The sequence below is a fragment of the Halichoerus grypus genome, chromosome 2, assembly GCF_964656455.1.
Source record: "Halichoerus grypus chromosome 2, mHalGry1.hap1.1, whole genome shotgun sequence".
Classification (NCBI taxonomy): domain Eukaryota; kingdom Metazoa; phylum Chordata; class Mammalia; order Carnivora; family Phocidae; genus Halichoerus; species Halichoerus grypus.
The window spans coordinates 92,376,555-92,404,048 of record NC_135713.1 but is presented as its reverse complement, the minus strand read 5'-3'; the positions used below and the strand labels follow the sequence as shown (position 1 = coordinate 92,404,048).

Genomic DNA, 27,494 nt, shown 5'->3' with positions numbered 1-27,494 from the left:
AGCACCAGCAATTCCCAGGGTTAAAAGCATGCCCGCAGACTGTTGAGACCCCAGGACTGTTTCTGTGCAGATGAGCACAGCAGGACTTGGAGAAGAGTTTAGCTGACTCAGTGTGGGTCTCAGCACTTCAAGACTAGGACTTAACTTGATTTTCTAAAGACTATCCCTTCTAAAATGTCTAAGACAATGGGCCACTCACTTGAACCAGCTGGTGACGGTCATCATCACATAGAGGGAAGCCAAAAAGAACACGAAGTGGAAATAGGAGTAGCTATAGACAGTGCCTCTCTTCTCATCATAAATGACCCGTGGTCCCTCCTTCACATTCTGCTGCTCTTCAGCGTCTGCGAGGCACAAAGCGAGCGCAAGTTCATTGAGCGAACACGGGCACGCCTGCCGCGTTAGCAGTCACACTCACTCATTCCAATCCCAGAGACTGTGAGTAGAAAAGATGTCAAGAACCGTTTGTAGCCTCAGGCAATTTCATCCACACCCTCCGTGCAAAACCCCCACCCAACCCCAGGACCCTCCTCCACAGGATGAGTTTCCTAACACCACATTCATTTGAACAGAGCAGAAGAGAACCCTTACTAACAGAAAACCCAGGATAAGCTCAGATGGAAGTGAGAGAGCAAGCCAAGCGTTCTCAAGCCCCTGGGATGCTCCAATCCAAGAAGAAAAGGAAGTTGAAGGGAAGAAATTTTCCAAATTTTCATTCCTTTGAAAAAAATGTACTTCCTCCTTCTCTAAATCTCACTGTAGAATTTAACTTACATATTAGCCAAAACAAACGGGTTCTTGCTGGCCAGAATACCAACACAAATACACCCAGCAATCACTCAGGAAGAATGTGAAAAGTAGATCAACAGTACACCAGCTTTGGAAGAAAACGTTCCTCTTACCATTCAAGTTATCTGGGTGTGAATCCCAAACACCTAAGACTAGAGCTGCACGTAAGGGAGATTGACTACTTACCCTCTCCATCGGGGCCGAAGCAAAAACAACACCGGGCTACCTGGAAGAGCAAACCCAACAACGTCAGGGGGCTTTTCTACTTCACTAAAGGCCATCCACGTGATGTGCCAAGCCTTCCGCGAAAACTGGAAGCCAGGCTCGGAACTGCGCTCACGTGACCCGTTCCACAGGATCTGACCAAGCATCTGTTCTTCCCAAGTGCTCTGGTGCCGGCGACAGGAAACAGACACGGAGGTGAGCCACCTAGAGCCCCTCCAATGGCGCTCACTGAGTGCTCGCTCAGCTACTTGGGAGTGCTGTGAGCAGCCTCCAGACGGCGGCTCCCAGGCTTTCCCTCCGTCACAGAGTTGCCCTGCCCTAGAGCCAGCCCTCTTGAGCAACCCACACTGAATGACTGCTCACGGCAGGGGCGTAGGGGTGCGGCCACTGACCCTCGGCGACTGCTCTGATGGGTCATATCTGCTCTGGGGCACCGAAGGGGTCAACAGAGGCTCTGTCCAGCCTACGGTGCCCTTCAACTTCACCCTTGGCCCAATTTTGCCTCCTTCCCCTTCCTTTCCTTCCACGTGTGTTGATCCCTAATAGATACTCTGCGTGTCAACTCTGCCTTGGCAGCTGCTTCTGGAAAATTCAACCTGAAATGCAAGGTGAACAAGACAGGTCCCCACTCTCGCGGAGCTCACTCCTGGTGATGATTTGCTCTACTTGCTGGGATTATTATTCTGTTTGCAGTTGAAGAAACTGAGGTCAAGCAATTCTGGCCTGAAGTTCAAAACGAGTCTAGTGACAGAGCTGGAGTATAAATGCAGGATAGGCACTCCAAGGTCTGCAGTTCACAAGAGGCAATAGGTGTAGGCATGCGAGGTCTAGGAGGTGGTGGAGCCGGCAGAATCAGACATGGTAAAGCTAGGAGGTCTGGAAGCAGGAGGCCCACCTACATTTCCTATGAAATCAGGCTGCTGAACTGTCTGCCTCTACGGAGGCAGGGGTGCTGGGGGCCGGGGTGGATGGAGGGGATGCCTTCCTTTGAAGAGTCTCTGGCACCTTTTAAATTTTGTACCGTGTTGGGGTGCCTGGGTGGCTCAGTCGTTAAGCATCTGCCTTCGGCTCAGGTCATGATCCCAGGGTCCTGGGATCGAGCCCCGCGTCGGGCTCCCTGCTCCGCGGGAAGCCTGCTTCTCCCTCTCCCACTCCCCCTGCTTGTGTTCCTGCTCTCGCTGTCTCTCTCTCTGTCAAATAAATAAATAAAATCTTAAAAAAAAAAAAAAATTTGTACCATGTTTCTGACCTACTCAGAACAATAAACTAATAAAAAACTGGATTATGAAAAATTAATACATGATTTCAGAAAGACTCTGGTAAACAGAGTAAGAAACATTACACGTAGCAAGACCGGTTGGGGAGTACTGGGTCCTTGGCACTTTCTGGCTGACAGTACTTTTATTAGAAAGAACACAGAGCCAGGGACAAGGACATGGAGCTTGAGCCTTCATCTCATTTATACACCTCAAAGCCAAGCCCGTTTCCCTACTACATCAGGGATACTTCTAAAAGAGGGAATGGCCGTGACAGAATCTTGGATCAAGTGACACAGTCTAAGATTCACTAATCATTCAGTGGGCTCGAGACAGGGTATCCTGGGGTGCTAGTTCTTCTGAAGCTTAACTTAGCATAAGAAACCACTCTCTCTTTCAAAGGTATATCCTGTGAAACGTGATACAAGGAGAGCAAACCAACTTCCGTTTTGCAGGCTCTCCCTTTTGCAGGCTCTCCCATTCAGAAGAAAACAGTGGGGCATTTTCCTTAGAATGAGAAGGAAAGCATCCTCTTAAATCTAACTTAGAGACTTGCTGTTCTTTGAGCTTGCACTCTACACAATAGGGATATTGAAGCCACAGAGCACGACCTCAGCAGGTGGTCACCCGGCCAGTGGTGAGAACAAATGCCTGCCTTCTAGAGACCATTCTCCTCTGTGTAAGAAGCAGTAACCTATTCAGACTCAGCAGAGCCTTCTCCTTTTTTGAAGGGACAGAAAGAGCTGTTGAATGCTGCTGGCAGACTGACAACCCTTCATAATGTTCACTATCTCCAGGTCAGGTGCAGGAAAGACCGTCCCCAGAGCCCCAGCTGCAGAGAAGAGTGTCCGTATCTGGACAGACACCAGGGCTCCTCCATCCCGGGAAGGCTACGAGGACACGGCCGGGGGCCAGGGGCCAGGAGCCAGCGGCTGAGCTCTCGGGCAGCAGAGTTCAGGACCACGGACTCCGGAGCCAGAGTGCACAGGCCACATGCCAGCTAATCAGAAGTTTAAATAACTTTTCTGTCTCTCCCCTCTGTAAAATGGAGATAAAGCCCTCACTGGGTTTTTATGAGGATGAAATGCAATCACAAATATAGCGCTTAGAACTGCCTGGCATGTAGCAAGTGCTGTTAAGTCTCAGCCACCATTGGAATCCCATGTTCCTTCCATTCTTGGGGTCAGGGCTGAGTCTTTTTCTGGCTGCCTCCATGGGATTAGCCCTTTTCTGACCTAAGTGGATGTTCCATGAGGGCCCCCGCAAAAGACTTTTGCACAAGTAAGGAAGTAACAGACATTCTGCCAACCACCCTGATTCTCTGGACCTCTACTGTTCCCAATTCCTTACCCAATGAAATGCCCACCTGACAGAACTGATGCAGTTACATAAGCTAATACGTAGACAATGCTCAGCAGTGTGGTAGGGAGCAGATGCTTGCTCCTTCCCTTCTCCAGAACAACACAGAAGAATGGACTAGAAGTTCACACACACACACATACACACACACACACACACACAGTCCATTATGACAGAAGGAAATCGCAGAGAGCAACCCGACAAAGCTACCCAGGCCTCGAGTGGGAGATGGGCAGCAATGCCACACTAGAGGCTAGTTTTGTTGGAGGAAAAATCAAAGATTCATTTTAATCCCATCGTATCTACGAGACATTGTCTTTTCTGTACAAAAACTGTATTCTTTCCTGGGGAGAAAAATGGGATGCAGATCAATAAAGATGCAAACACACAGAAAGAGGCTTCCTGAAAAATGGGTCTTCTGAGATGAAGCAGGACCAGGGAAGGAAATGAACTTACTTCCAGTTCAGGAGCTGCGTATCGCCCCTGCAGAGCATCAGAACTTGACCTCGTCGTCGATGTCAAGCTAAGAAACAAACACACACATGTTATATCCCAACAGAGGAAGGGCAGAGCCTCCTGGCCAGTGCTGTCGTGAGAGGCTCACGGCACCCTCCGGTCCTGGCTCCTTAAAAAGAACTCGTCTATTCCAGTATCCCGCTTTGCTCCAAAACTGACTGACCAATTCTACAGTTGATGTCTTTTCACACAGATTGCATTAGATCATTTTAAGCAAAGAGAAGTTTGTCGATAAAGACGTAAGGTATCTTTTGGTCCTATTATCTTGGTTTTCACCTCTCCTCCCTCAAACACCAAGCCAAAAGGATTTTCTGATTTCACTTTTATCTTTCCACAACTTTTGAGTAGTCTCACTTAGAAGGGATCAAAACCAGACAAAAGAACCCAGAGATAGCATTAAAAAAAAAAAAAAGCAAGGGCATGAAAAGCAAAGGTCACAGTTATTTACTATGATAATCAGCCTTTGGCAGAACAAGGTTTTCTGTTTGGAAATTCAACAGACTAGCTGTCAGTGTGATTAAAAAAAAAAAAAAAATTCTTCCCACCATTCTCCCTATACCCAGAGAGGTAAAATATTATAAAATCTGGCTTCTAGGGGTAAAAAAGGTATTTCTTCTGGGGAGGGGGGGAAGGGAACATTTTAAGCAAACAGAAATATATACAATACTCAGGGTTCCGGCTAACTCTATAAATTCATTTAGCAAATATTTACTGCGAGCCTGCCATGTGTCAGGCCCTGTTCTAAGCCCTTGGGTACCCAGTGAAAAAGACAATCCCTAACCTCTTGCACCATGCCTCCGGCGCCAGCCTGGGGGCAGGCGGGGGTGTGGCCCCAGGAGAAGCAGGAAATTAGAAGACTCATGTCAACCGAATAAACCCCAAGAAGCAACACTGTCTTCTCTGCTCATTCTCATCCTCTTTCTCCGAGACAGAAGAGATCAGTGAAATGCAAATAAACAATAAAAAGCCTTCCTCACAAGAAGGTCCTCTGGGATCCAAGCACACTGCTTCCTTTGTGGGCCACTCAAGTCCAATAGCATCACTTTCTCTCCTGTTCGGTACAGACGGATGCTGATCAAGGCCCAAGCACTCCCACACTTCCTGACTTCTAGCCTCATTCGACGAATTTTAGAGATATTTCCCAATGGTGGTGCACCCAAGAAACACATACACCTCACTCTTGCATGTAAGAGCGTGCTATATTTTCTGCATGTGAATTATGATTTAATATAGCATATCATTTCTGCGGAGGAAAATGTAACTTTTTAGAAACAGATCGATTATCTCCAATTTTCACCTAAAAGATGGTATTCCTTCTTTAAAAGGGTTAGAATACATACTGCACTTTTGTAAATTCTTTGGAATAAAATGGTTTCAAGAAAAACAAAGCTTTTGATTCTGGCACCTCTGCCACTTTACTTCCATCATCAGAGAGCACAAAATGAGGAAGCTTTTGTTCTTATTTCTAAATACCTGTATTCTATTACTCAGCCATCAAAAAGAAAGGGATCTTGCCATTTGCAACAATGTGGATGGAACTACAGGGTATTATGCTAAGCGAAATAAATCAGTCAGAAAAAGGCAATTATCATATGATCTCACTCATATGTGGAATTTAAGAAACAAGATAGAGGATCATAGGGTAAGGAAGGAAAATAAAACGAGATGAAATCAGAGAGGGAGATAAACCGGAGACTCTTAATCATAGGAAATAAACCGAGGGCTGCTGGAGGGGAAGGAGGTAGGAGGATGGGGTAACTGGGTGATGGGCACTGAGGAGGGCGTGTGATGTGATGAGCACTGGATGTTATATAAGACTGATGAATCACTGACCCTCTACCTCTGAAACTAATAATACACTATGTTAGGTAATTGAATTTAATTTTAAAAATAAATAAATACCTGTATTCAGTTCATCATTAATAACAGAGGACTTCTACAAGTAGATGCCACTATAAAATATTATTATAATTCAGTCATGGCCTTCACCCACAAAATACTCTTCTTGGAATTACCAAGGAAACACTGTTTTCACAGACTCCTTAAAAACCTAGGAAATTCTTATCGCCTGCATTCTATTACTCAGACCCCCCTGTTTGATGAGCGCAAGACACGTTGCTACACAACAATTCCTGGATTATGCAGAACCTCTTCCCTTCCAGGGCTAAGGCAGGAGCAACTTCACCCACTGCTCCTGTGGGGCGTGGAAGGAGACTGACCACATTTGCTTGCGACAGGGCCTCACCCTACAGACAAGTTACAGCCCATTGACTATCTCTAGCCCGCACTCACAGGAAACCAGCAGTGCCTTGCAATTATGATAAACAAAAAAACTGCCTCCCCTCCGCCCACCCCCCCACCCCCCCCCCCACCACTGCCATGCCCAGGGCCTCTTCCATAAAGGCAGAATGATTCAAAATGCAGGTGGCTCCCCACACCTGCTTCAACTGCTTTGGGACTGCCAAACTGCCCTAGATCAAAGAAAATCTCTAGAGAGCATGTCCAGACTTTCCTGTTGGAGAGCACAGATTCTGCTCCCTGACAAACTTACAGGGCCCTTGGGAGATCTCATGACTATTCCCACCCTTTGTGTGAAGTTCAGTCATGTTCCCAAATATAACTGGTGACTCCTAGCTCCCAATGGAGAAGACAGTCCTATGTGAACTGGGGGGAGGCCTTGACATGCCCCTTAATGCAGAGACCAGAAGATTTCTAGTTGGTAGGTGAGGGAGCGGCAGGATTCTCAAAATAAAGCTTGTACACTCCTCCATTTTTTTTTAACTTGTCCTCCTTTCTTAAATAAAGGTAGCAGACAAAGAACACACCAGAAGAATAGACACCGTGATTTGCCAACTCTTCTCAGTTTAAGCCAATCTTCTCTCCAATTCTGTCTTACCAACCTTGTACTTAACTTCTACACGGTCTGCCCTATTGCCATGAATGTTTCATTTTGAATTAGCAAGTTGTTTGACATTTAATAAGGATTCTTAGTTTTTCCAATTTTAAATTCAAATTCCTAAATATTTAAATAATAATTATTTTTCTCACAAGCATAGTTAAAACTGAAATGGCCAGGACCATTTTATAGCACAAATACCTCCTAATAATAAAATGAGGAAAGTCATCCAGCTTATCCTTGAACCTCAGTGAAGGACCTTACTCCAAACAATCCCAGGGGGAAAAATGACTATGAACCTGCCTCTCCCAGCACTCTAGCCAAGGAGACACAAGGAGAGGGTTCCTGAGACTGGGGGTGGAGAATCACAGAAATGGGCTCTATGCCCCTCAGTTTCCTTATGTACAATGAGGGAACTGAAGCTGACTGACTCCAGGATCCTGCCTGGCCGGACAGTCTGAACTTGAAGCCAACAAAATAACAATTTCAATCAAAATCTAGAGACCAAGAAGGGAATTAAGGAGTAGTTAGTGGAGGCTGGGGCCTAAGGGGGTGTCAGGGGGATGGACCTATACAAAGAGCCATTAGGGAACCCCTGCATGGGGTCCAAGCTGTAATACTTCTTATAGCAGTAATGCCTGGGGACAACAGAAGAGGCGTCTAGAGAAAGAATGGCCTCAGCTGTAAAGCCAGGGAGTAGGTTTAGGTTGAGCCCTTCCTTCTAGCTAAGACAGCAAAGATAAAACATACTCATAGTGAGTGCCCCAGAAGCAGGACTTGTGACAGAGAACCAGAAACCGAGTGTGGAGGCCAGCATGAGAGCCCCCTAAAGGAGCAGGTGAGGAGATAGCATTACAGTAAGGCTTCTAGGACCTTACAAAAAAGTTAACCCCAAACCCAAGCAATCTTGGGACTTTCAGGGAAAACATGTAATGCTCACACTACACAGTCTTTAGGCTTCCTACAACTGCTATCAAGAATTCTAGATATTCCTGGGGCGCCCAGCTGACTCAGTCAGAAGAGCATGCAACTCTTCATCTGGGGGTTGTGAGTTCAAGCCCTATATTGGGCGTAGAGATTACTTAAAAAAAAAAAAATCTTAAGAAAGAAAAAAATTCTAGATATTCCTTTAAAAAAAAAAAGGATGGGGCGCCTGGGTGGCTCAGTCGTTAAGCGTCTGCCTTCAGCTCAGATCATGATCCCAGGGTCCTGGGATCGGGCCCTGCGTCGGGCTCCCTGCTCGGCCGGGAGCCTGCTTCTCCCTCTCCCACTCCCTCTGTCTCCATCAAATAAATAAATAAAATCTTTTAAAAAGGATAACAATTTTCAAAGCTGACCGCAGCTACCTGGAATCTCTGTAAATGCCAATAACAGACGTTACGGAACGCTAGCGATTAAAGCGCAACACGGCGGTGCGTGCTGGGAGGAGGGGGTGGGCAGCAGCGACCACACAAGGGGAGCCCTCCCGGAACCTGGTAGCTCTGGAGCGCTGCTGTGAGACGGGGCATCAGGGGCAAGCGCTCATTAGTCAGCTACTTTCTCCTCACATCATCTGAAATATTTTTTACATGCCAATATAGAAAAAAACCTGAGGGATAAATGATGAAATTAGCTGTGCCGCTGCCGTTTCCCCCCCTCCCCCGCCCCTGAAGCCCAAGAAAAACAGACTCAGGAAGGAAAAGCTTACTCAGAGAAAGAAGAGCTGAGAATCAGCATTCAGAATTTGGGTGGCTTTATGGTTTTCCTGACAACATTCACTGACTTGGGCCCGAATCCCATCTACTGCTTTGGGTATAGTAGGTACGAAGTGAACAGCTATGGAATTAATTAAAAATGAAAGGCCAGACATGGTCCCCATGGTCCTTTCCGCTGTCAGGAGAATCTGTCACTCTGTCGGGGACAGGATGAGGACCAGTGTTACGGAACCTTCACTGGGACAACCACCTGCACCCAAGCAAGCACTTCATGGCCTGACACATGGCTGAACAAGTACTCTAAAAACCCAGTTCCCGTGTCTCCAAAATGTCTGTCTGTAGGTCCCTTTCTAACAGGAGGGAGTGTGAGAGCTGTAAGAGAAAATACCAGGGTGTACAGAAAGACATGCTATTTATATAAGCTAGCACCGCCAGGATTCTTCAGTTTCTGCCAGGGGAAGACCATAATACATTACACCTATAACAAGATGAAATTTTTATACATTGAAACATAACAAAGAAAACGTAAAACACAGAAGTAAAACCTAAATGTGAGAAGATCATTGCCAAAGGGAAGCTTAATTATCATTGAAATACATACTCAGAATCAGTAACTAAGCATTTCTACCCGTTACTTTTCTCCCTTGGGCAATCTTTCAAACATTCTTTTTTTTTTTTTTTTTTTTTAAAGATTTTATTTATTTGACAGTGAGAGATACAGCGAGAGAGGGAACACAAGCAGGGGGAGTGGGAGAGGGAGAAGCAGGCTTCCCGCTGAGCAGGGAGCCCGATGTGGGGCTCGATCCCAGGACCCCGGGATCATGACCTGAGCCGAAGGCAGACGCTTAACGACTGAGCCACCCAGGCGCCCCTCTTTCAAACATTCTAAATAAAGGCGGCACCAACCCCACCACGAACGAGCACGTGAAATACAGCCTGTTTTAACAGCACTGTGGGTTTCAGCATAAAAGAAAAGGGGCGTTTCCTGTCTTTCTTGGGCCAAGCACAAAATGACCATGTATGTACGGCTTTGTACTCTTTCCATCAGCAGCAGAACAAATGGCATTTCCCGTGGATTAGAAAGCGGCCAAAACGTTCTGGCACAAACCATTTCTTCCCCACTTTGTACTCCCTTGCCCTCCAAAAATGCTTTAGCAACTAATATTCAACCATTTCCTCAAGGGCTGCAACGTACTAGAGATCTATTATAATCACCCATATAAATACAAGTAAGGAAAACGAAGTCCAAACACTGAGGTTCGATGCTGTGACACACACTTTTTACTTCAAGCTACTTTCCCTCTTCCTCAGGTGGGATTTGTTTCGCTGCCTCGCTGCTGTTGCTAAAGCTTTCTTAAAATTGCCTCCGTACTTTTAAAGTCTGCAAAGATGGCCTCAAGTATCTCCTAAGACTTACCATGAATATAAGATGCACATGAACAAGAGAGTGGTACCAAGTCCAGTAACCAAGTTTTCGTCTCTGTACAGGTCCTGACCAAGGTCTGGCACACAGATCGTCACATTCTTCCCATGCTCATCTAGGGCTTACAAGGAAAAGACAAAGTAATCACAGTTAATTAGAAAAGCCTGTTGTAGCTGACGGACATTCATTTGGGGGAAATTTGGGTAGCTTGGAAGAGTGAAGGTTTATTATTGGAAACTCCTACTCTACAGTCCCACTGAAGTCAGACTAGATTGCTGCTATTTCAAAGCACCCCCTGGGGCGCCTGGGTGGCTCAGTTGGCCTTCGGGCTCAGATCATGATCCCAGGGTCCTGGGATCAAGTCCCGCATCGGGCTCCCTGCTCAGCAGGGAGCCTGCTTCTCCCTCTCCCTCTGCTTGCCGCTTTCCCTGCTTGTGTGCATTATTCTATCAAATAAATAAATAAAATCTTTAAAAAAAAAAAAGCACCCCCTCCCACCTAAGCAGCCTCTTCGAACAAGACCCTCAGATTCCAGCTGAGTGCCAAAGGGTTCCTCCATGCCATGATGCAGTAAGAGTCTTGCTCTTTTCAGTACTCTTCTAACACTAGTAAAAAGTAAAACTATACCTATTTTTCAGTTGACTTAGCAGGCTCTAAACAGAGGTAGTATGCAGACATTCTTGAGTTTCCACCGTGTCTATCCTCTCTGGAAGCGTGTCGAGGCTACTCAACAACCAAATACATACTGGCTGTGCAAGAGCCACCCGGTCCAAAGCCTCCACCCACACGCGAAGTCCCTTTACTGTCAGTAATAGGGTGGTCGTGATGCTATTATCCTTTGCTTACTTCTTACCTCCTTTCCCAGGAAGGGTCTTCCATAATGGTCCCTTTCTCTACACTTTCTTTCTTTCTTTTTTTAAGATTTTATTTTTAAGGGGGTGCCTGGGTGGCTCAGTCAGTTAAGCGTCTGCCTTCGGCTCAGGTCATGATCCTGGAGTCCCAGGATTGAGCCCCACATCAGGCTCCCTGCTCAGCCGGGGAGTCTGCTTCTCCCTCTCCTCACCCCCTCAGCTCATGTTCTCGCTCTCTCCTCACTCTCTCTAACAAGTAAATAAAAATCTTAAAAAAAAAAAAAACCATTTTATTTTTAAGTAATTTCTATACCTAACACAGGGCTTGAACTCACAACCCCGAGATCAAGAGTCACATGCTCTACCAACTGAGCCAGCCAGGCGCCACCCCTCTACATTTTCTTTTAAAAAATATATATGTCCTGTTTCTTTTTGTTGATCAGGTCTGTAAATGTACTAAATCTACAGTGCTAAAAAACATCAGTTTATTTATAAATAGAAGAGTTATTTAAAAAGAAGTTCTTTCCTCAATGATGCTGTAGTATGCATTAATTCCATCTGTTACTATTGTGCACAAAAGCCTTGTTTACAAGGGAACAGTACAGATATATCATTTTGTCCACTGTATTTAATAGGTGTAACTGGTTAGTAGTTACTGAATCATGATGTAAAAAAAATGTGACAATACTCAGGTATGTGCTTTCTGAGTGTTTCAAATTACAGTCTATGAACATTGCTGACACCCACAGGAGAGAATAAAATTACCTGTGCAAAGGTGTGAGAAAAAAACAGCGTGTGTGCATCAGTCGCCTGGCTGGCTCAGTCGGTAGAACAAGTGACTCTTGATCTCAGGGTCATGAGGTCAAGCCCCACACTGGGCGTGGAACCCACTTTTAAAAAAACAAAAGTAAGTGCTAAACACAAACACATCCTGGGGCGCCTGGCTGGCTCAGTCAAAGGAGAATGCAACTCTTGTTTTCAAGAGTTGTGAGTTCAAGCCCCACGTTGGGTGTAGAATAAAATAAAAATAAAATCTCTTAAAAAAAAGAAAAAAGGTTTTAAAATAAAAAAATAGCGTGTGACCTGGGAATATCCTGCATGTTTTCTAGATTTCTTAAAAGTTTCAAGAGGTAGGGTGCCTGGGTGGCTCAGTTGGTTAAGCATCGAACTCTTGATTTGGGTTCAGGTCATGATCTCCAGGTTGTGAGATCAAGCCCCACATCAGGCTCCATGCTGGGTGTGGAACCTGCTTGGGATTCTCTCTCCTTTTCCCTCTCCCCCTCCCTAAATAAATAAATAAAAATAAAATCCATTTTACAAACATGCACATTCTAAGTATTAGAAGACAGACTACAATTATTACTGGCACTCACATTTGAGACAGCAAAAATAGCTGTGTGTGCTGTGGTGTAAGGAATCTTTATTCTTAGGCCAATGAAAAAAAAAATTTTTTTAACTGACCAAAATATGAACTTTTCTATTTAAGTAGTACCACCTGAAATTAAAAGGAAGTTTTCTATTTGTAAGTGATACCTGCCATTTAAGAGAAAAACACTGTAGCCAAAAACCTCATTACATTAAAACCAAAAATTAATAGTCGTAAAAGAAAGTCTTAAAGAAACTAGACCTAAATAAACTTAGAGTCAAGATAGAGCTATTTTAAAAAAAAAAAAAATTAAATCCAGGATAGACTGTACTTAATATAAGACCTACAATTGTATCACTTTGCACTATAAATAGCTATAAAGACAAGACTCATACACACAATACATGTATATAAAACTTTCAAAATTATCTTTGCATTTACTTTCTACGTTTAAAAAAGGAAAACAACTTCAATTTTCTATTCTAAAGATAGCACATTTATTTAACTTGATTTATACAAGATCAAATGTACCCAAACATACATACATTCATATATACTTACGTGTATATATGTGTGCATACATTTATATACACATTTATATATCACAACAGCGATATAGATGATGAAATATAATGAGTTCAGAAATCAAAATAAGAAATGGTCTTTTGGTCTTTTACTGGCAAGGGGCTCAGATAGTAACAATGTATAATATAATAGGGCTCTTATAGTTCTCAAATAATCATTACAACCACTACAATAACAATAGCTAACCCTTATAGAGTACCTATGACATGCCAGGAACATATACATACATACACACATGCACGCTCATTGAATTCTTTAAAAACCACCCTATAAAATAGGAATCTTATTTAATTACCTTGTTAAAATAATAATTAAAATCCTCATTTTAAAGACAAGGTATCTAGGCAGAGAGAGGTAAATAACCTTCTACAAGTTACTGAGGTGGCAGAACCGAGCTACAAACCCAGGCGGTCTGACTCCCAAGCTCATACATGTTGTGTTGTCGCTATAAATAAACATTTAGGAAGAGCAATTCAAGGTCACACAGTCAGCCAGTGTTAGAGCTGGGCTCAAATCCTGTCTCCTGCTTCCCACTCCCACGTTCCTCCCACCCTCTCTTACAGTCAGAGAGATGACCACCTGAAGAAAAGGAAATTAGTAACCAACGAAAAAGACAACGCAAAATAAGCAAAACACTATAATGTTCCTTGAAAACACAGAGCAGGAAAATGTAGATTAGCCCCGAAGCAAACTCAACAGCCCATCTTTGTTCCTGTCTTTCCTACACAGCGGGAAGACTCAGAAGAAGAAATTTTCATTTTCGTATCCCACGTTAAGGACATTATTTAGTGAAAAATCCAGATCATCTGTTTCGATTTATTACATCTTTGACATTCTCATCAACAGCTCAGTAGAGACATACTCCTTCCTCTACAACGAAAATATTCAAACCCACGCTCCCTAAGAAGGCAGGCTGGCTTACCTACTTCTACGGGTTTGCTGGACAGCGCCGAGAAAGTGAGATACATCACGTAGCAGCTTATGAGCCCTGACTGCAGTAACCCGGAATGGGGCTGTCCTGGAAAATCAAAGTGACAGATTTTAACACAGAGTTTTAAATTTCAAAAATAAGAAAGCCTAAAAACATAGGTCCCCATCCCCAAATGATACTCCTCAAACTTGGACCCCCATCTTTAAAGGGAAGAACATATTTTCCAAACAACACTAAAAAGACAGGGAAGTGGATGGAATTATACACTAAGCCTAACTATGTTATTTTAGAGATGCCAGGTTCTGCTGAGTGCTCTACCACCACGTTATTTTCATAACAACTATACGTAGGGGCGGCTGGGTGGCTCAGTCGTTAAGCGTCTGCCTTCGGCTCAGGTCATGATCCCAGGGTCCTGGGATCGAGCCCCGCACTGGGGTCCCTGCTTAGCAGGAAGGCTGCTTCTCCCTCTCCCACTCCCCTTGCTTGTGTTCCCTCTCTCGCTGTGTCTCTCTCTGTCAAATAAATAAATAAAATCTTAAAAAAAAAATTTTTTTTTAAATAACAACTGTACTTAAACATACTGCCTAGTCCTCCTGAGGTTCATTAACACGAGCTCTCAGAAGAAAATTCACCATCATTATTTGTGAGACCACATAGCTTAGTGAAGTAAATGGGAGACAGATTTCATAGGGCATGGATTCCAGATTCTACAAAGCCATCAGACACTTAAAGTCCATGACAGTGGAAAAAAGCTCGACCTGTCAACAGACAAAAACAAACAAACAAACCAAAAAACAACACCTTTGGGAATACCAGTTCAGGTAAAGAAGAAGGCACTGGGGCTCAGCATTCATTGAGGGAAGAGCTTTAATATGTTATAATATTTAAATTAAACTGTTTCAATCATTCAGAGTAACCAGGATATGACAAAAAGGATTTATCATTTTTTGGTGGAATTTTTAACCACCTGCCTACATGAAAGGATTTAGTTCATCCAGTCTTCCCTCTGATTAAATTTGTTTCAAGTTCTAATTATTAAATGGTACTGACCAGGGGAGCCTGGGTGGCTCAGTCAGTTAAGCGTCTGCCTTTGGCCCAGGTCATGATCTCAGGGTCCTGGTATCAAGCCCCACATTGGGCTCACTGCTCAGGGGGAGTCTGCTTTTCCCTCTCCCTCTGCCTCTGCCCCCCACTCGTGCTCAGCCCTCTCTCTCTCTCTCAAATAAATAAAATCTTTAAACAATTAAATAAATAAATAAAAATAAAATAAATTGTACTAACCAATAAAGATACAGAAATAGTCTTTTATAATGCTGCTCTTTGGCACGGGAATAAGACTCACTTTAGCAACTAATGGCATTAAACAAAGTATTTCAAAATATTATAACTATTTTATTATTTTTTAAAGACTTTATTTATTTATTTGACAAAGAGAGACACAGCGGGAGAGGGAACACAAGCAGGGGAAGTGGGAGAGGGAAAAGCAGGCTTCCCGCTGAGCAGGGAGCCCCATGCAGGGCTCGATCCCAGGACCCTGAGCCGAAGGCAGACTCTTAACGACTGAGCCACCCAGGCACCCCAACATATTATAACTATTTTAAAAAGTAGGATTTAACCCAAATGGTAGTTTAATCTGAACACTAGTGTGTTTTAGGAAATTCTTAACTGATCAGTAAAAGGGACTAGGAGATTAGGACTCTCAATTTCAATAACGTACTTGAAATTTTCAGTACCAGAAAACCTTTAAATTACTCAATACTAGTTCACTTTTTTTTTAAGTTTATTTATTTAATTTAGTAATCTCTATACCCAACGTGAGACTTGAACTCATGACTCCACAGATCGAGAGTCACACGCTCTTCCAATCGGGATGGAGCCAGCCAGGCACCCTAAGACTAGTTCACTTTTTAAATCACCATTTTAGAAATGATTTGAGGGACTATAAATTATTGGCCACCTTTCCCTTTTCCTATTAGAAACCTGGATATCATTTGCATTTCATCACCTGTAGAGTAAGATACCTTCAAGAAAATTAAACTATGACTACTTCTTTCTTTTTCTTTTTTTTTTTAAAGATTTTATTTATTTGACAGAGAGAGACACAGCGAGAGAGGGAACACAAGCAGGGGGAGTGGGAGAGGGAGAAGCAGGCTTCCAGCGGGGCAGGGAGCCCGATGCAGGGCTCGATCCCAGGACCCTGGGATCATGACCTGAGCCGAAGGCAGACACTTAACGACTGAGCCACCCAGGCGCCCCTGACTACTTCTTTCTATAGCCAAAGATGGTATTCTGGCTTAAGACATCAGAAGTTGTTTATAAAAGATAAGCCAGACCTGTACTTTCTAAAGCACTTTCAAATCCCATTATCCCTTCCTTTTTGCCTCTGTGGGTTTTTGTTTGTTTTTAAGTAATCTCTATGCCCAACGTGAGGCTCGAATTCATGACCAAGATCAAGAGTCACATGTTCTACTGACTGAGCCAGCCAGGCACCCCTCTTCTATTTGCCTTTGAAACAACCTTGGGCCAGGAAGGTTTATAGATTTCTGTTAGCTTTGCTGAGAAAGGACTGAGGTCTGAGGAAGGTTAGCTCGTGGGGCCAGCTACTGGCTCAGCCAGACTGGATTTCCTGCTTCCTGACTCCTAGGCCACATGGCTCCCGATTTCTGACCCAGAGGCCTTGGGTGAAAGATGAGCCCAGAAAGAGCTCCTTCTGGAGCCTTCTCATTCAAGTTTTACACAGGGATTATAGTTATTAATATACACTCAAGGCATCTTCCACTTAAAGGCACCTTGTAGTACATTATTTAATAATGGGAACATCTGGGGTGCCAGGGTGGCTCAGTCGGTTAAGCGTCTACCTTTAGCTCAGGTCATGATCCCGGAGTCCTGGGATCAAGCCCCACGTCGGGCTCCCTGCTCAGCGGGGAGCCTGCTTCTCCCTCTCTAACCTGCTTGTGTTGTACTCTCTGTCGCTATCCCTGTCTCTCTCTCCAATAAATAAATAAAATATTTAAAAAATAATAATAATGGTAACATCTGTCTTCCTATTTATTGACTTCACTACGTTCAGATCTTTCTCGACCTGAGGCGTGCCAACGATCACATTCGGCCCCAGTGTGGGATATGAAGAGGAGACTGCAGTCCCACCCTTCCTATGGCCGACCCATCCATGGTAAATTAAGGAAAGACCATAATTTAAAAACACAACTAAAAACATGAGGTTTTGCTCAAACTTACACACAACAAAACATAAATAAGGAGGAAGGGGGAAAAAACGTGCTTACGATTTTGGACGCAGGGCGAGATGGCTACCACTGAAATGAGCAAACACAGGCCCCCGTTCAGCCCCAGGAGAATTTTGTTTTCCAGGCAGCCGTCCTTCTGTGTATAAAACACCGCCATCAGAATCAGGCCTCCGGCGGCAATGGAGTACATGATGAGTGTCACGAGGGCCAGAGCGGCGTACCACAGCTTGTTGCTGGCCGTGCCTGCAGTCCTGTTTCTCCACAAGTGGGTAAGAGGGAGAGGAGAGAAGACAAGTCAGCGAAGCCCCCATTCTCTGAGCACATTTCCCACCCCTCAGGCATTGGCGGGGCTCTCAGCCCCCAGGCCATTAGAACCCCAGTGGTCCAGCAGACCTACCCTTTCGCCACAGTCACGCTCCAGCAAAGCCGGAAGGTACAGGTAAAATATGCAGAACAGTTCTGGTTCAGGCTCAGGATGTTTTCTAAACACTAAAACATTCTGTTTTTATGTGTATTCATCAACTAAAATGCACACCCACAGACTTGACTCTACCCTCCCCATTCTGAATAGGAATCTCCCTGGGGTCAGCTTTGGCAAGTCTTAAAAAAAAAGTGGCTCTTAGATGGGGTTCTCTTCACGTTTTCCCGCTCAACACAGAGCCCGGACGTGCCACCGCATCCTACTAAAGGTGCTGCCGCAGCTTCTCTTTGGGGAGAGAAGCAGCAAGCGACCCTCACCCAGAGAAACACTGGCGGACCTCAGCCCCTGCAGCCCTCCACGGCAAAGGGGCATCGACCGTGGTACTGCTTCTCCAGAACAATGCCACGTGGGATGGAGGGAGAGTGTAAAGAGAATAAAATCAGCTGGGCAGTGAGTAAAAACTATAACAGGATTATAATAAGAAACTTAAAGAAATTAATTTGCTTTCCAGTTTATATACTTATTAATAAAGGGATGGGAGAAATAAGTGGTGGTTTAACAACCTACAGAAATTATTCAGAACAACAACAAAAAAGAATGTTCAAAACCACTAAACAAAGAGGACAGAACAAGAGGGAGCACGGAGTGAATCATGTCATCTGCCTTATGATTAAACGGCCCCACTGTAACCACATTCTAACAAACCTTCACAGAGAAAGCAACTTGCTTAATGTTTTCACAAAACTGGAAAGTATTCAGGCAACTCAGCTAAAATGTTTTAATTATGAAAAAGTTATTGCAGCCAGAGACAAACAGGAGGAAAGACAGAAATGATAATGACCATCATATTCCTGAAACCAAGCCAGGCACTCAATGACCACAGAATTAGTCTAACATAAAAGGCACACAAAGGAAATGACAGAAAATGAGACTCGAGAAATGAAAAAAAGAAAAAAAATTCTGAAAGCCAAATGGTAATCAATGACAGAGAACCAGAACGCATCTCGTAGAAAAAGGTGAACACGGCTGACCAGTGCGGGTGGGGTGCGACTGTTTCTCCACTGGTCTTTTGGGCTCTTGTTAGCATATGAAGGACTTTCTTTCTCTCTCTTTTTTTAAGATGTTATTTATTTGAGAAAGAGAGAGAGAACACACGCAAGCAGGGGGAGGAGCAGAGGGAGAGGGACAAGCGGAGTCTGCCCTGGGCGCAGAGCCCAAGGTGGGGTTTGATCCCACGACCCTGAGATCATGACCAGAGCCGAAACCACGAGTCAGACGCTTAACCAACTGAGCCACCCAGGTGCCGTGAGAAGAGGAATTTTTTACAAAAAGAAAACAGCTCCTGACTGCAATTTTTCTCTCCTGCTCCCTTCTCCCCCATCATGTCCTCATCACCATCAGCGAAGTCTATGAGTTCCAACTCTGGAACACACCAGAACCTAACTGCTGCTATCATCGTTCAAGCTACAGTCATCTTTCACCTGGATTATCTCCCACGGGTCTCCTTACTTGCAACTCTTTCCCCCTCTAATCTTTCTGTAATTAAAATATACATCCTATCATGTTCTTTTTGTTTCAAACCCCAGTGATGCCCTTCCATCTCACACAACAGCCCCAGAAGCCCGCCATGATCTGACCCAATGCCATCTCCTATCTCTCCTCTGGTGCCCACCCCTCAGCACTGGGGTGCAGCACAGAGGATGCCCATTTGCCCCTCAACAAGCAGAGTCCTGCCTCCATCTCTCCCCCTTCCTTCTGGTCGCGGTTAACTCCCTCACACCTGATCGTGAAGCTTTTCCCTGCCCTGCTCTCCCCAAAGCCCACACCCTGCTTTCTTTTCCTCCAGTCTTTTCCCCATCGAGCCTGTCACTTATTTGCTTGGTTATAAACTGATGATCTACCCATGCTCCCTGCCCTCCCCAAAAGGAGAAGGTAAGCTCCACAGAGCAGGACATCACTGTGTTCACTGCTCTTCTCCTGCCGTTGAGTGCCTAGCAGATAGTATGTGCTTAATGAATACTGCTGCGAGGACTGTCAACGGTTAAAATGTAACTTTGTGCAGCAATGGTAGCAAAATGGCTGCCATTCCCGTGGCTCGATTCGTGGCTTCCTCCTCGGTGACAGCTTGCTCTTGCAGATGTCCCACCTAAGTGCCATGACTTATTTTTCTTTATACTCTCAGTGCCCACCACCACACTGTCTGGCACACACTTAATACTCCTCCAAAATGTGAATAAATGCTAAATGGAAAGAAGCACTTGGAAGGAGATGAGAAAAGGACCAGACAATGGGCAGAGCACCAACAAAGTTAAGCGGGCGCCGGGTTGGGAGAGTCAGCTGCACTTGGGCTCAGGACTCAGGAGAACCCAACCACAATATAAATTACAAATCTAGCACATTTAGAAGATGGGTCTTTGTGAGAAACACCGGAATGTACCTTCTACTTTTTGCTATTTCATTTTTAAGAGTTGTCACTTCAAATCACAAAATTCGAGGTAGAAAGAAAAAAACACATTAAACATCTAATGCAACCATATTATTTTGCAGGTGTGAAAAGTGAGGTCAGAGAGGCCAAGTAATATGCGTAAAAGAAAACCGTGAACTAGAGAAGCGGGGACACGAACACCCGGAGCCTCCTGGTTTCTGGGCCCAGGGCCTCCGTCCTACTACCATTGGGATCTTTTCCTTCTCAAGATGTTTACCGAAAAGAGAAAACAGGGATGCTTGGGTGGCTCAGTCAGTTAAGCGTCTGCCTTTGGCTCAGGTCTTGATCCCAGAGTCCTGGGATCGAGTCACACGTTGGGCTCCTTGCTCAGCGGGGAGCCTGCTTCTCCCTCGCCCTCTGCCTGCTGCTCTGTCTACTTGTGCTCTCTCGCTCTGACAAATAAAGAAAATCTTAAAAAAAAAAAAAAAACAGAAAACAGAGAAGAAAAGGGAAGAAAAAGCACTTTGGTTGTTCCATTAGGAGTGATGTATTATATTTTCTAGACTAACCTTGTAAGCAACAGTCTTAGTTAAAAAAGATGCCCCCCAAAAACTAGTAAGTTAATTTACCTGAAAGTACATTATTAGTGAGCTTCCTAGCTTAATCCTAATTTTAGGCAGACAAATCAACTATGAATATGTTGACAAAAGGGATTTTGTTGGGGTATTAGCCTCAAGCTGAGACAACAATAACATCATTTGTTGCAAAGCTCTTAAGCCATTCTTATTGAGTGGTTTCTGGAACGTTTTTATAGCAGCCAAACTCTTCCAAAATGCCTGTTACAGCTTGGCATCAATAATTAGTACCGGAAAATGGCTTCAGAATCAATCAAAACAATCAAATCAGAGCTGAAGATGTACAAGTATTCTCAAGAGAACATACTACTTAATGGGCAAATCAGGCACTCAGTACTGAAGATGTTATTATTTTAAAAATTCCCCGTTTTGAAGTATACATGTGAAAATTTTAGGAAGACTTAGGATGATTTTTTCTTAGACAAAATAAATTTCTGTAGTGCTACCTGTGTGACTATTCAATGTGCTGTAAACATTTTAAAAACTGACTCTAAGTATTTGGGTACTTACTCCAATATTTACCAAATTATAAAACGGTAACACTAGCCTTTCACTCACACACCTCTTGATTTGTTCTCTAAAGAAACAAAACCAAAACCCAAATGAAACTACTACTACCAAGCTGAGAAATGTAATCAGAATGAAAAGAATGAGAAGTATTTTCAGGGGTCCTCCCAACAGGGAGCCTGCTTCTCCCTCTCCCTCTGCCACTCCCCCTGCTTGTGCTCTCTCTCTGTCAAATAAATTTTAAAAATCTTTAAAAAAAAAAGTACTTTCAAAGAATTTGGACCATATATTTTGTTTTGTCCAAGATAAAAAATAAATTTCAAATTCATACATTATTTCTGATTTTTTTCCAAAACAGTATAAAATAACATGATACATATAAAATCTACAAAATAACAAAAGTCTTACTAGGTACAATAGGTATTTTCATTCATGTATTTTTAAAAGATTTCATTTATTTATTTGAGAGAGAGCACAAGGGGGGTAGCTGCACACAGGGCAGAGGGAGAAGGAGAAGCAGACTCCCTGCTAAGCAGGGAACCTGATGCTCATGCACTCCATCCCAGGACCCTGAGATCATGACCTAAGCCAAAGTCAGCTGCTTAACCGACTGAGCTACCCAGGCGCCCCTTCATTCATATTTTATAAGCAAAGTAAGAAAGAAGAGAAAAACAGCACGGGAGAGGAGTGAATGAAAAGGTTCAAAGAGCAGGAGTGCAGGGAAAGTGCCGGCAAGCTGTCTGAGGCGTGAGCAGGCTGCTGATCCCGGCCAGTGCAACTCAGAGTTGAGCCTCTATCAACCCTGTCCTGTGGGTAGTTTCTCTGAGCAACGGGTGAGTTCCCTTGGAAACTTTCCCAAAATGCACATACCAGTTCTTGTTCCATTTATGTGCAAACTCCACGAGCAGGATGAGTTGGATGCCTATAAAGATGAAGCCTCCGACGGCTCCCACATAGCGCCAGGCTGCAAAAGAAGATAATCCGAAAGGAGATGAGATGATTGTTCCAGTGTTGAGCTCAAAGGAGAATAATGACTATAGTTCATCTTTACTGCATTCTTAGTGTATCTGCAACACATTCAATTTCCAGGCAATCACATAAGATGGGTGCCACTATTATGCCCACTTTACAGATAAGAAAAATTGAGAATCTATGTAAATGGGACAAAGTCCCATGGCCAGTAAAGGCCATAGCTGGGATATGAGCACAAGGAGTGTGGCTCGGGAGCACCTGAGCTTAAGCTCCACACTGTACCTGCCAGGCAGCCTAACAGATGCAGCCATTCACAGAATCACCAATGACCCACAATTTAAAAGTAAAAACACACACTAAGAGGGAAAAGGATTCAAACTGTATTGTCTAGGGAGCCACCAGAGACTAGTAGGGAAATAAGGTTCAGATTGGGGGCCAAGCGACTCAGATCCACTTCTCTGCGACAAGGAAGCTCTAACCTTGAAAGAGCCATGTCACTCCTCTGGGTTATAGCTTGTCTATAAAAATGACTAAGATGCACTAGAGGACTGCTAGGCCCCTTCCCATCCTAAATCTACCATTTTCTTTTTTTTTTTTTAAAGATTTTATTTATTTGACAGAGAGAGACACAGCAGGAGAGAGAACTCCCCAGGGGGAGTGGGAGAGGGAGAAGCAGGCTTCCCGCGGAGCAGGGAGCCTGATGCGCGATGCGCGGAGCAGGGAGCCCGATGTGGGGCTCCATCCCAGGACCCTGGGACCATGACCTGAGCGGAAGACAGATGCTTAACGACTGAGACACCCAGGTGCTCCCTAAATCTACCATTTTCATACATAAAAGTACATCTGTGGGGAACAGAAAGCTAGTTAACAAAATTTTGGGAAAAACCAAGACTTAGATATAACTCCCTTAAGGACTACATAAAACTAGTATGACTGTAGGGGCGCCTGGGTGGCTCAGTTGGTTAAGTGTCTGCCTTCGGCTCAGGTCACAATCTCAGGGTCCTGGGATCGAGCCCCATGTTGGGCTCCCTGCTCAGTGGGGAGTCTGCTTCTCCCTCTGTCTGCCGCTCCCCCTGCTTGTGCTCTCTCTCTCTCCCTGTCAAATAAATAAAATCTTAAAAAAAACAACAAGTATGACCCTAAATATTAGCCGGACCCTAGTGACCATTTGAGGGACCATGGGCTACTCCTTATGGGCTGACACAGCGTGAATGTTTTTACTACCTGAACTAGAAAAATGAATTCATTTGGGTTAAAACTATGTTTTGAACCACTAAAATTCAGGCTTTTTTCCCTCCCTGGCTCTTTTGAAAAAAGGGCCCCATTTCAGATATGATTAAAGGCTTCAAATTAAATTAATTTTGGTAAATTTGGTGAAAAAGAAACATAATTCAATGGTATACAGTTTCACGTAAGATAAGTTTAGATAAGTAAGATAAGCTTCTCCGATCTCACTTCAGCTGCAAGCAGATTTGAAGCTGCTCAGAAGCCCCGTGTTGGTTTCAGGTGTAGGCGGATTCCCTGGGCAGTGCTGGGAAAGAACAAGGCCTCCCTGGGCCTATCCAAACATGGCTGATGGTGTCACGCTGACATGCTAAACTGGTTTTCAAACAAATTTTAAGTGCCCCATTTTCCCTTCAGGCCAATAGCCTTAAAATTACCATTTGAATTCTCCAGGCTGCAAGGTAACACCCAGCCAGAAAGAGAGGGAATAGGGGAGAGATCAAGAAGGGGGGGAGGGGGGAGAGGAGGGGATAGGGAGAGGAGACGGTGGATGAAGTGTGGGCAGGTAAGGAGGGAATTTTTTATTAAACCACAAGAAAATCACTAATTCAAAATATCAAAGGCATCCTGGACTACAGTTTGCAACGATTTTACAAAATGGGTAAGAACAAAATAAATAGGTACCCCAATACCCCATTTGTACCATTCAGAAAGGTCTCCTGATCTGGAATGAAGAAAGCTCCTGAGCACATGGCCCCCAGCAGCAGAAGTTTAAAGAACCAAAAGCTGGAAGGAAAAAAATAAAAAAAAAAAAGAGGAAATGTATTTAAATGATATTCATGGAAGGACAAAAGAGCTCTTAGAAGGTAAGCACATCAGCCCGCGTTTCTGCTGTTGGTACTGTTCCTTCCAAATCGAGGGGGAGTAATTAAGTGACTGGAGACTGCCTTTTCCCATAATTAGACCAACTCAGCGTGGCCTCTGTGCAAAACACCACTTTGTTGGGAGGGGTGGGGAATGATGTAGGGACAGGTCTTAGCACGAGAAATAAAAACTCTTGTCTCCGCTGCAGCTCTCATTGTGGTAGTAAGTGTTACAAATAGGATTCTAGTTCTTAGGCCACCGAGGGGTGACAAGTCCCACCTTCCCTAAAGTCAGAGTCAACAATCTCAACTAGGGGAAGAGCAGTTAGTCTGATGAGTACAAGAGATGGAGGAACAGTGTTCTAAGTATCAGGAAAGGGCAAACTCGCCACCCCCACCCCCGAAGACCAAAGACTTACCCATTGTGAATGTGCGCTCTACAGCCTTTGCTGCTGTTGATTTTCAAGGTCAGGAGGCAGAAGACGAAGAAGAAACAGGCCATTCCAAAACAGACTCTATACACCGCCGAATACCCCACCAGCTTCTCACAGGTGTCACCAGCTTTAATGCCTTTACAAATATCTTCGTAAAAAGGAATCTGAGGAAAAAGAGAGAAAAGTCATCGGTTAAAACTTGGTAAAGAGAGGGGCGCCTGGCTGGCTCAGTCGGAAGAGCATGTGACTCTTGATCTTGGGGTGGTAGGTTTGAGCCCCATGCTGGGTATAGAGATTACTTCAAAAATAAACAGACTTCTACAAAATAAAATAAAATAAAGCCTGGTAAAGAGGGGCTATCATGGGGGCACGTGGATGGCTCAGTCGTTAAGTGTCTGCCTTCAGCTCAGGTCATGATCCCAGGGTCCTGGGATCGAGCCCCACATCGGGCTCCCTGCTCCGCGGGAAGCCTGCTTCTCCCTCTCCCACTCCCCCGGCTTGTGTTCCCTCTCTCGCTGTGTCTCTCTCTGTCAAATAAATAAATAAAATCTTTAAAAAAAAAAAAAAAAAGAGGGGCTGTCATGAAGTGTTTGTTCAGCCTACAAGTCAAAATCCAACATGGAAATGCACCTTGTGCACAGAGAAATGCAGACTGAGAAAAAAGTCCCTCTTCCAAAGACTTTTTCTTAATTTTTTCTGAATAATTTTTATTTATTTATTTTTAAGGATTTTATTTATTTATTTGTCAGAGAGAGAGAGAGAGCACAAGCAGGAGGAGTGGCAGGCAGAGGGAGAAGCAGGCTCCCTGCTGAGCAGGGAGCCCAATGCGGGACTCAATCCCAGGACCCTGGGATCATGACCTGAGCCTAAGGCAGAGGCTTAACGACTGAGCCACTCAGGCGTCCCTGAATCACTTTTAAAGATACAGTGCTATAGCATACCACTTCACCTTTACTTAGCCTAAATGAATTCTGAAATCTAGCATCAGAATTTTTAAAAATTATACTTGTAACACATAGATATATTTTTCTTGAAATGCATATATAGAATAAAAAGTGAAAGACTTCTTTCACTCCCACCCCAAAATATCACTCCTCTCCTCAAGAGTTAACAATTTGGTGGGTATTTTTATTAGTTTACAAGTGTGTCCCCATCCCTAATTCTCATAATGTACCCACATATACATACATACGGCGCCATATATACAGTATATAAACAGACAACTTAGTTAAATAACAGAGTATACGTACTGTTCTACAATATGTGTTTTCCCAATTAACAATAAGCCGTGGAGATCTTTCCCTATTAATTATACATAAAATTCCGATCCGCTTTTTTTTTTTTTAAAGATTTAATTTATTTATTTGACAGAGAGAGACACAGCGATAGAGGGAACACAAGCAGGGGGAGTGGGAGAGGGAGAAGCAGGCTCTCCACCGAGCAGGGAGCCCGATGCGGGGCTCGATCCCAGGACCCTGGGACATGACCTGAGCTGAAGGCAGACGCTTAACGACTGAGCCACCCGGGCGCCCCTCCGATCCACTTTTTAACCACTATTTAATATTTTCTAGTAAGAATAGATAAGCATTCCCACAGTGAACATGTTGGGGAGGATTTTTTTGTGTTCTGTTACTTGTGTTTTCTTGCTATTACACACACTGACTCAATAAACACTGTTATGCATGCTTCATTGTACACGTGCCATTATTTATATGGGATAGACTGCTGACCTAGAAATGGAATCAAATTTTAAAGTTTCAAGAGGTAAAGTCAAACCACGCTTTCAAAGACTGCACCAATTTATACCTCATCAGTAATATCTGAGACTGCTCACATTCCCAACCTGAACATCCAATTTAAAGATAATGTAAAGTTTCAGAACAAATGGCCCCAAGATATGGCACTTTGGTATGTGAATTATTTTGATCTGAAAACAATCATGTTCCAGAAGACTCAAAAAAACTTTGACCTTCCCTGCTAATTGCCTAAAAAAATTTAGATTTGGGGGGGAGGAGAATTTAATAGGAGACCTGCTCCAGGAAGAGAGCTACCACCATAGAGAAGTACAGCATACTCAGTGTGGTAGACAAGAAGAATTGAGCAAGGTCTGTTTGTAAAAATTCCTCTCTCTGTCCCTTGCTTCTGTATGGCCCAGCAAACATGTTTACCAAACATTTATGCCTTTTCATCTTCCTGGGAATTGCTTTTCTTCTCATTGAGGTCTCAGGCCCCTTCCCCCTTCTCCTTAGTTCAGGATGACATATATACCTCATTTTGCCCATCTTTGGAATCTCATGCTTATGAAATTATGTGGATTCCACAAACGTATGAAATTAAGTTTGACTTTCCCAGATTAATCTGTCTCATGTCAATTTAATTTTTAGACCAGCCAGAAGATTCTTGAAGGGTAGGGAAAAATTTTCCTTCCCAACAATAAAAAACACTATCTTGTTTCAATGTCCATCTTCCTCATTACAAGTAAGGTTCACATCTTCTGTTAAATTTATGGCTATCTGTATTTTTCTCTGTGAACTGGATATTAATTGGGCTTTTTTTTTAATTCACTGGCATTCTTTGAGCCTTAATCTTCTGATAAAGGTTGACAATGGTTTATTCTAGTTCAACTAGAAGGTTTCAATGTAAAACCTATGCATATTATCAGAATAACTAAAATCTTACATAATGAGAACAAGCAGGATATGTCTACTACTAATAATGTTGGAAAATAAAGATCTAGCCAGTGGTTAAAAAACAAAACAAAACAAAACAAAACAAACCTTGCTTCTTATCAACATCAAAGGTGAACATTCTTCAGAACAAAAAATAAGTTGAAAATCACATTGTAACTGTTATTCACAAGACAAAAAATATTGCAGA

The 27,494-nt window shown here is 43.7% G+C and overlaps 1 protein-coding gene across 3 annotated transcripts in view; it reads right to left on the bottom strand.

Moving 5' to 3' along the window:
- SERINC5 (serine incorporator 5) overlaps positions 1–27,494 on the bottom strand; it is a 99,039-nt gene that overhangs the window by 5,926 nt on the left and 65,619 nt on the right. For all 3 annotated transcript variants that reach the window (XM_078067131.1, XM_078067133.1, XM_078067132.1), the window contains 9 exons: positions 24,603–24,781; positions 24,024–24,106; positions 21,995–22,088; positions 17,176–17,387; positions 13,883–13,978; positions 10,153–10,279; positions 4,086–4,152; positions 976–1,015; positions 200–344 (listed from right to left, as the gene is read on the bottom strand). In XM_078067131.1, coding sequence (XP_077923257.1) covers positions 200–344; positions 976–1,015; positions 4,086–4,152; positions 10,153–10,279; positions 13,883–13,978; positions 17,176–17,387; positions 21,995–22,088; positions 24,024–24,106; positions 24,603–24,781 — 1,043 coding nt within the window. The remainder of the gene's footprint in view (positions 1–199; positions 345–975; positions 1,016–4,085; positions 4,153–10,152; positions 10,280–13,882; positions 13,979–17,175; positions 17,388–21,994; positions 22,089–24,023; positions 24,107–24,602; positions 24,782–27,494) is intronic.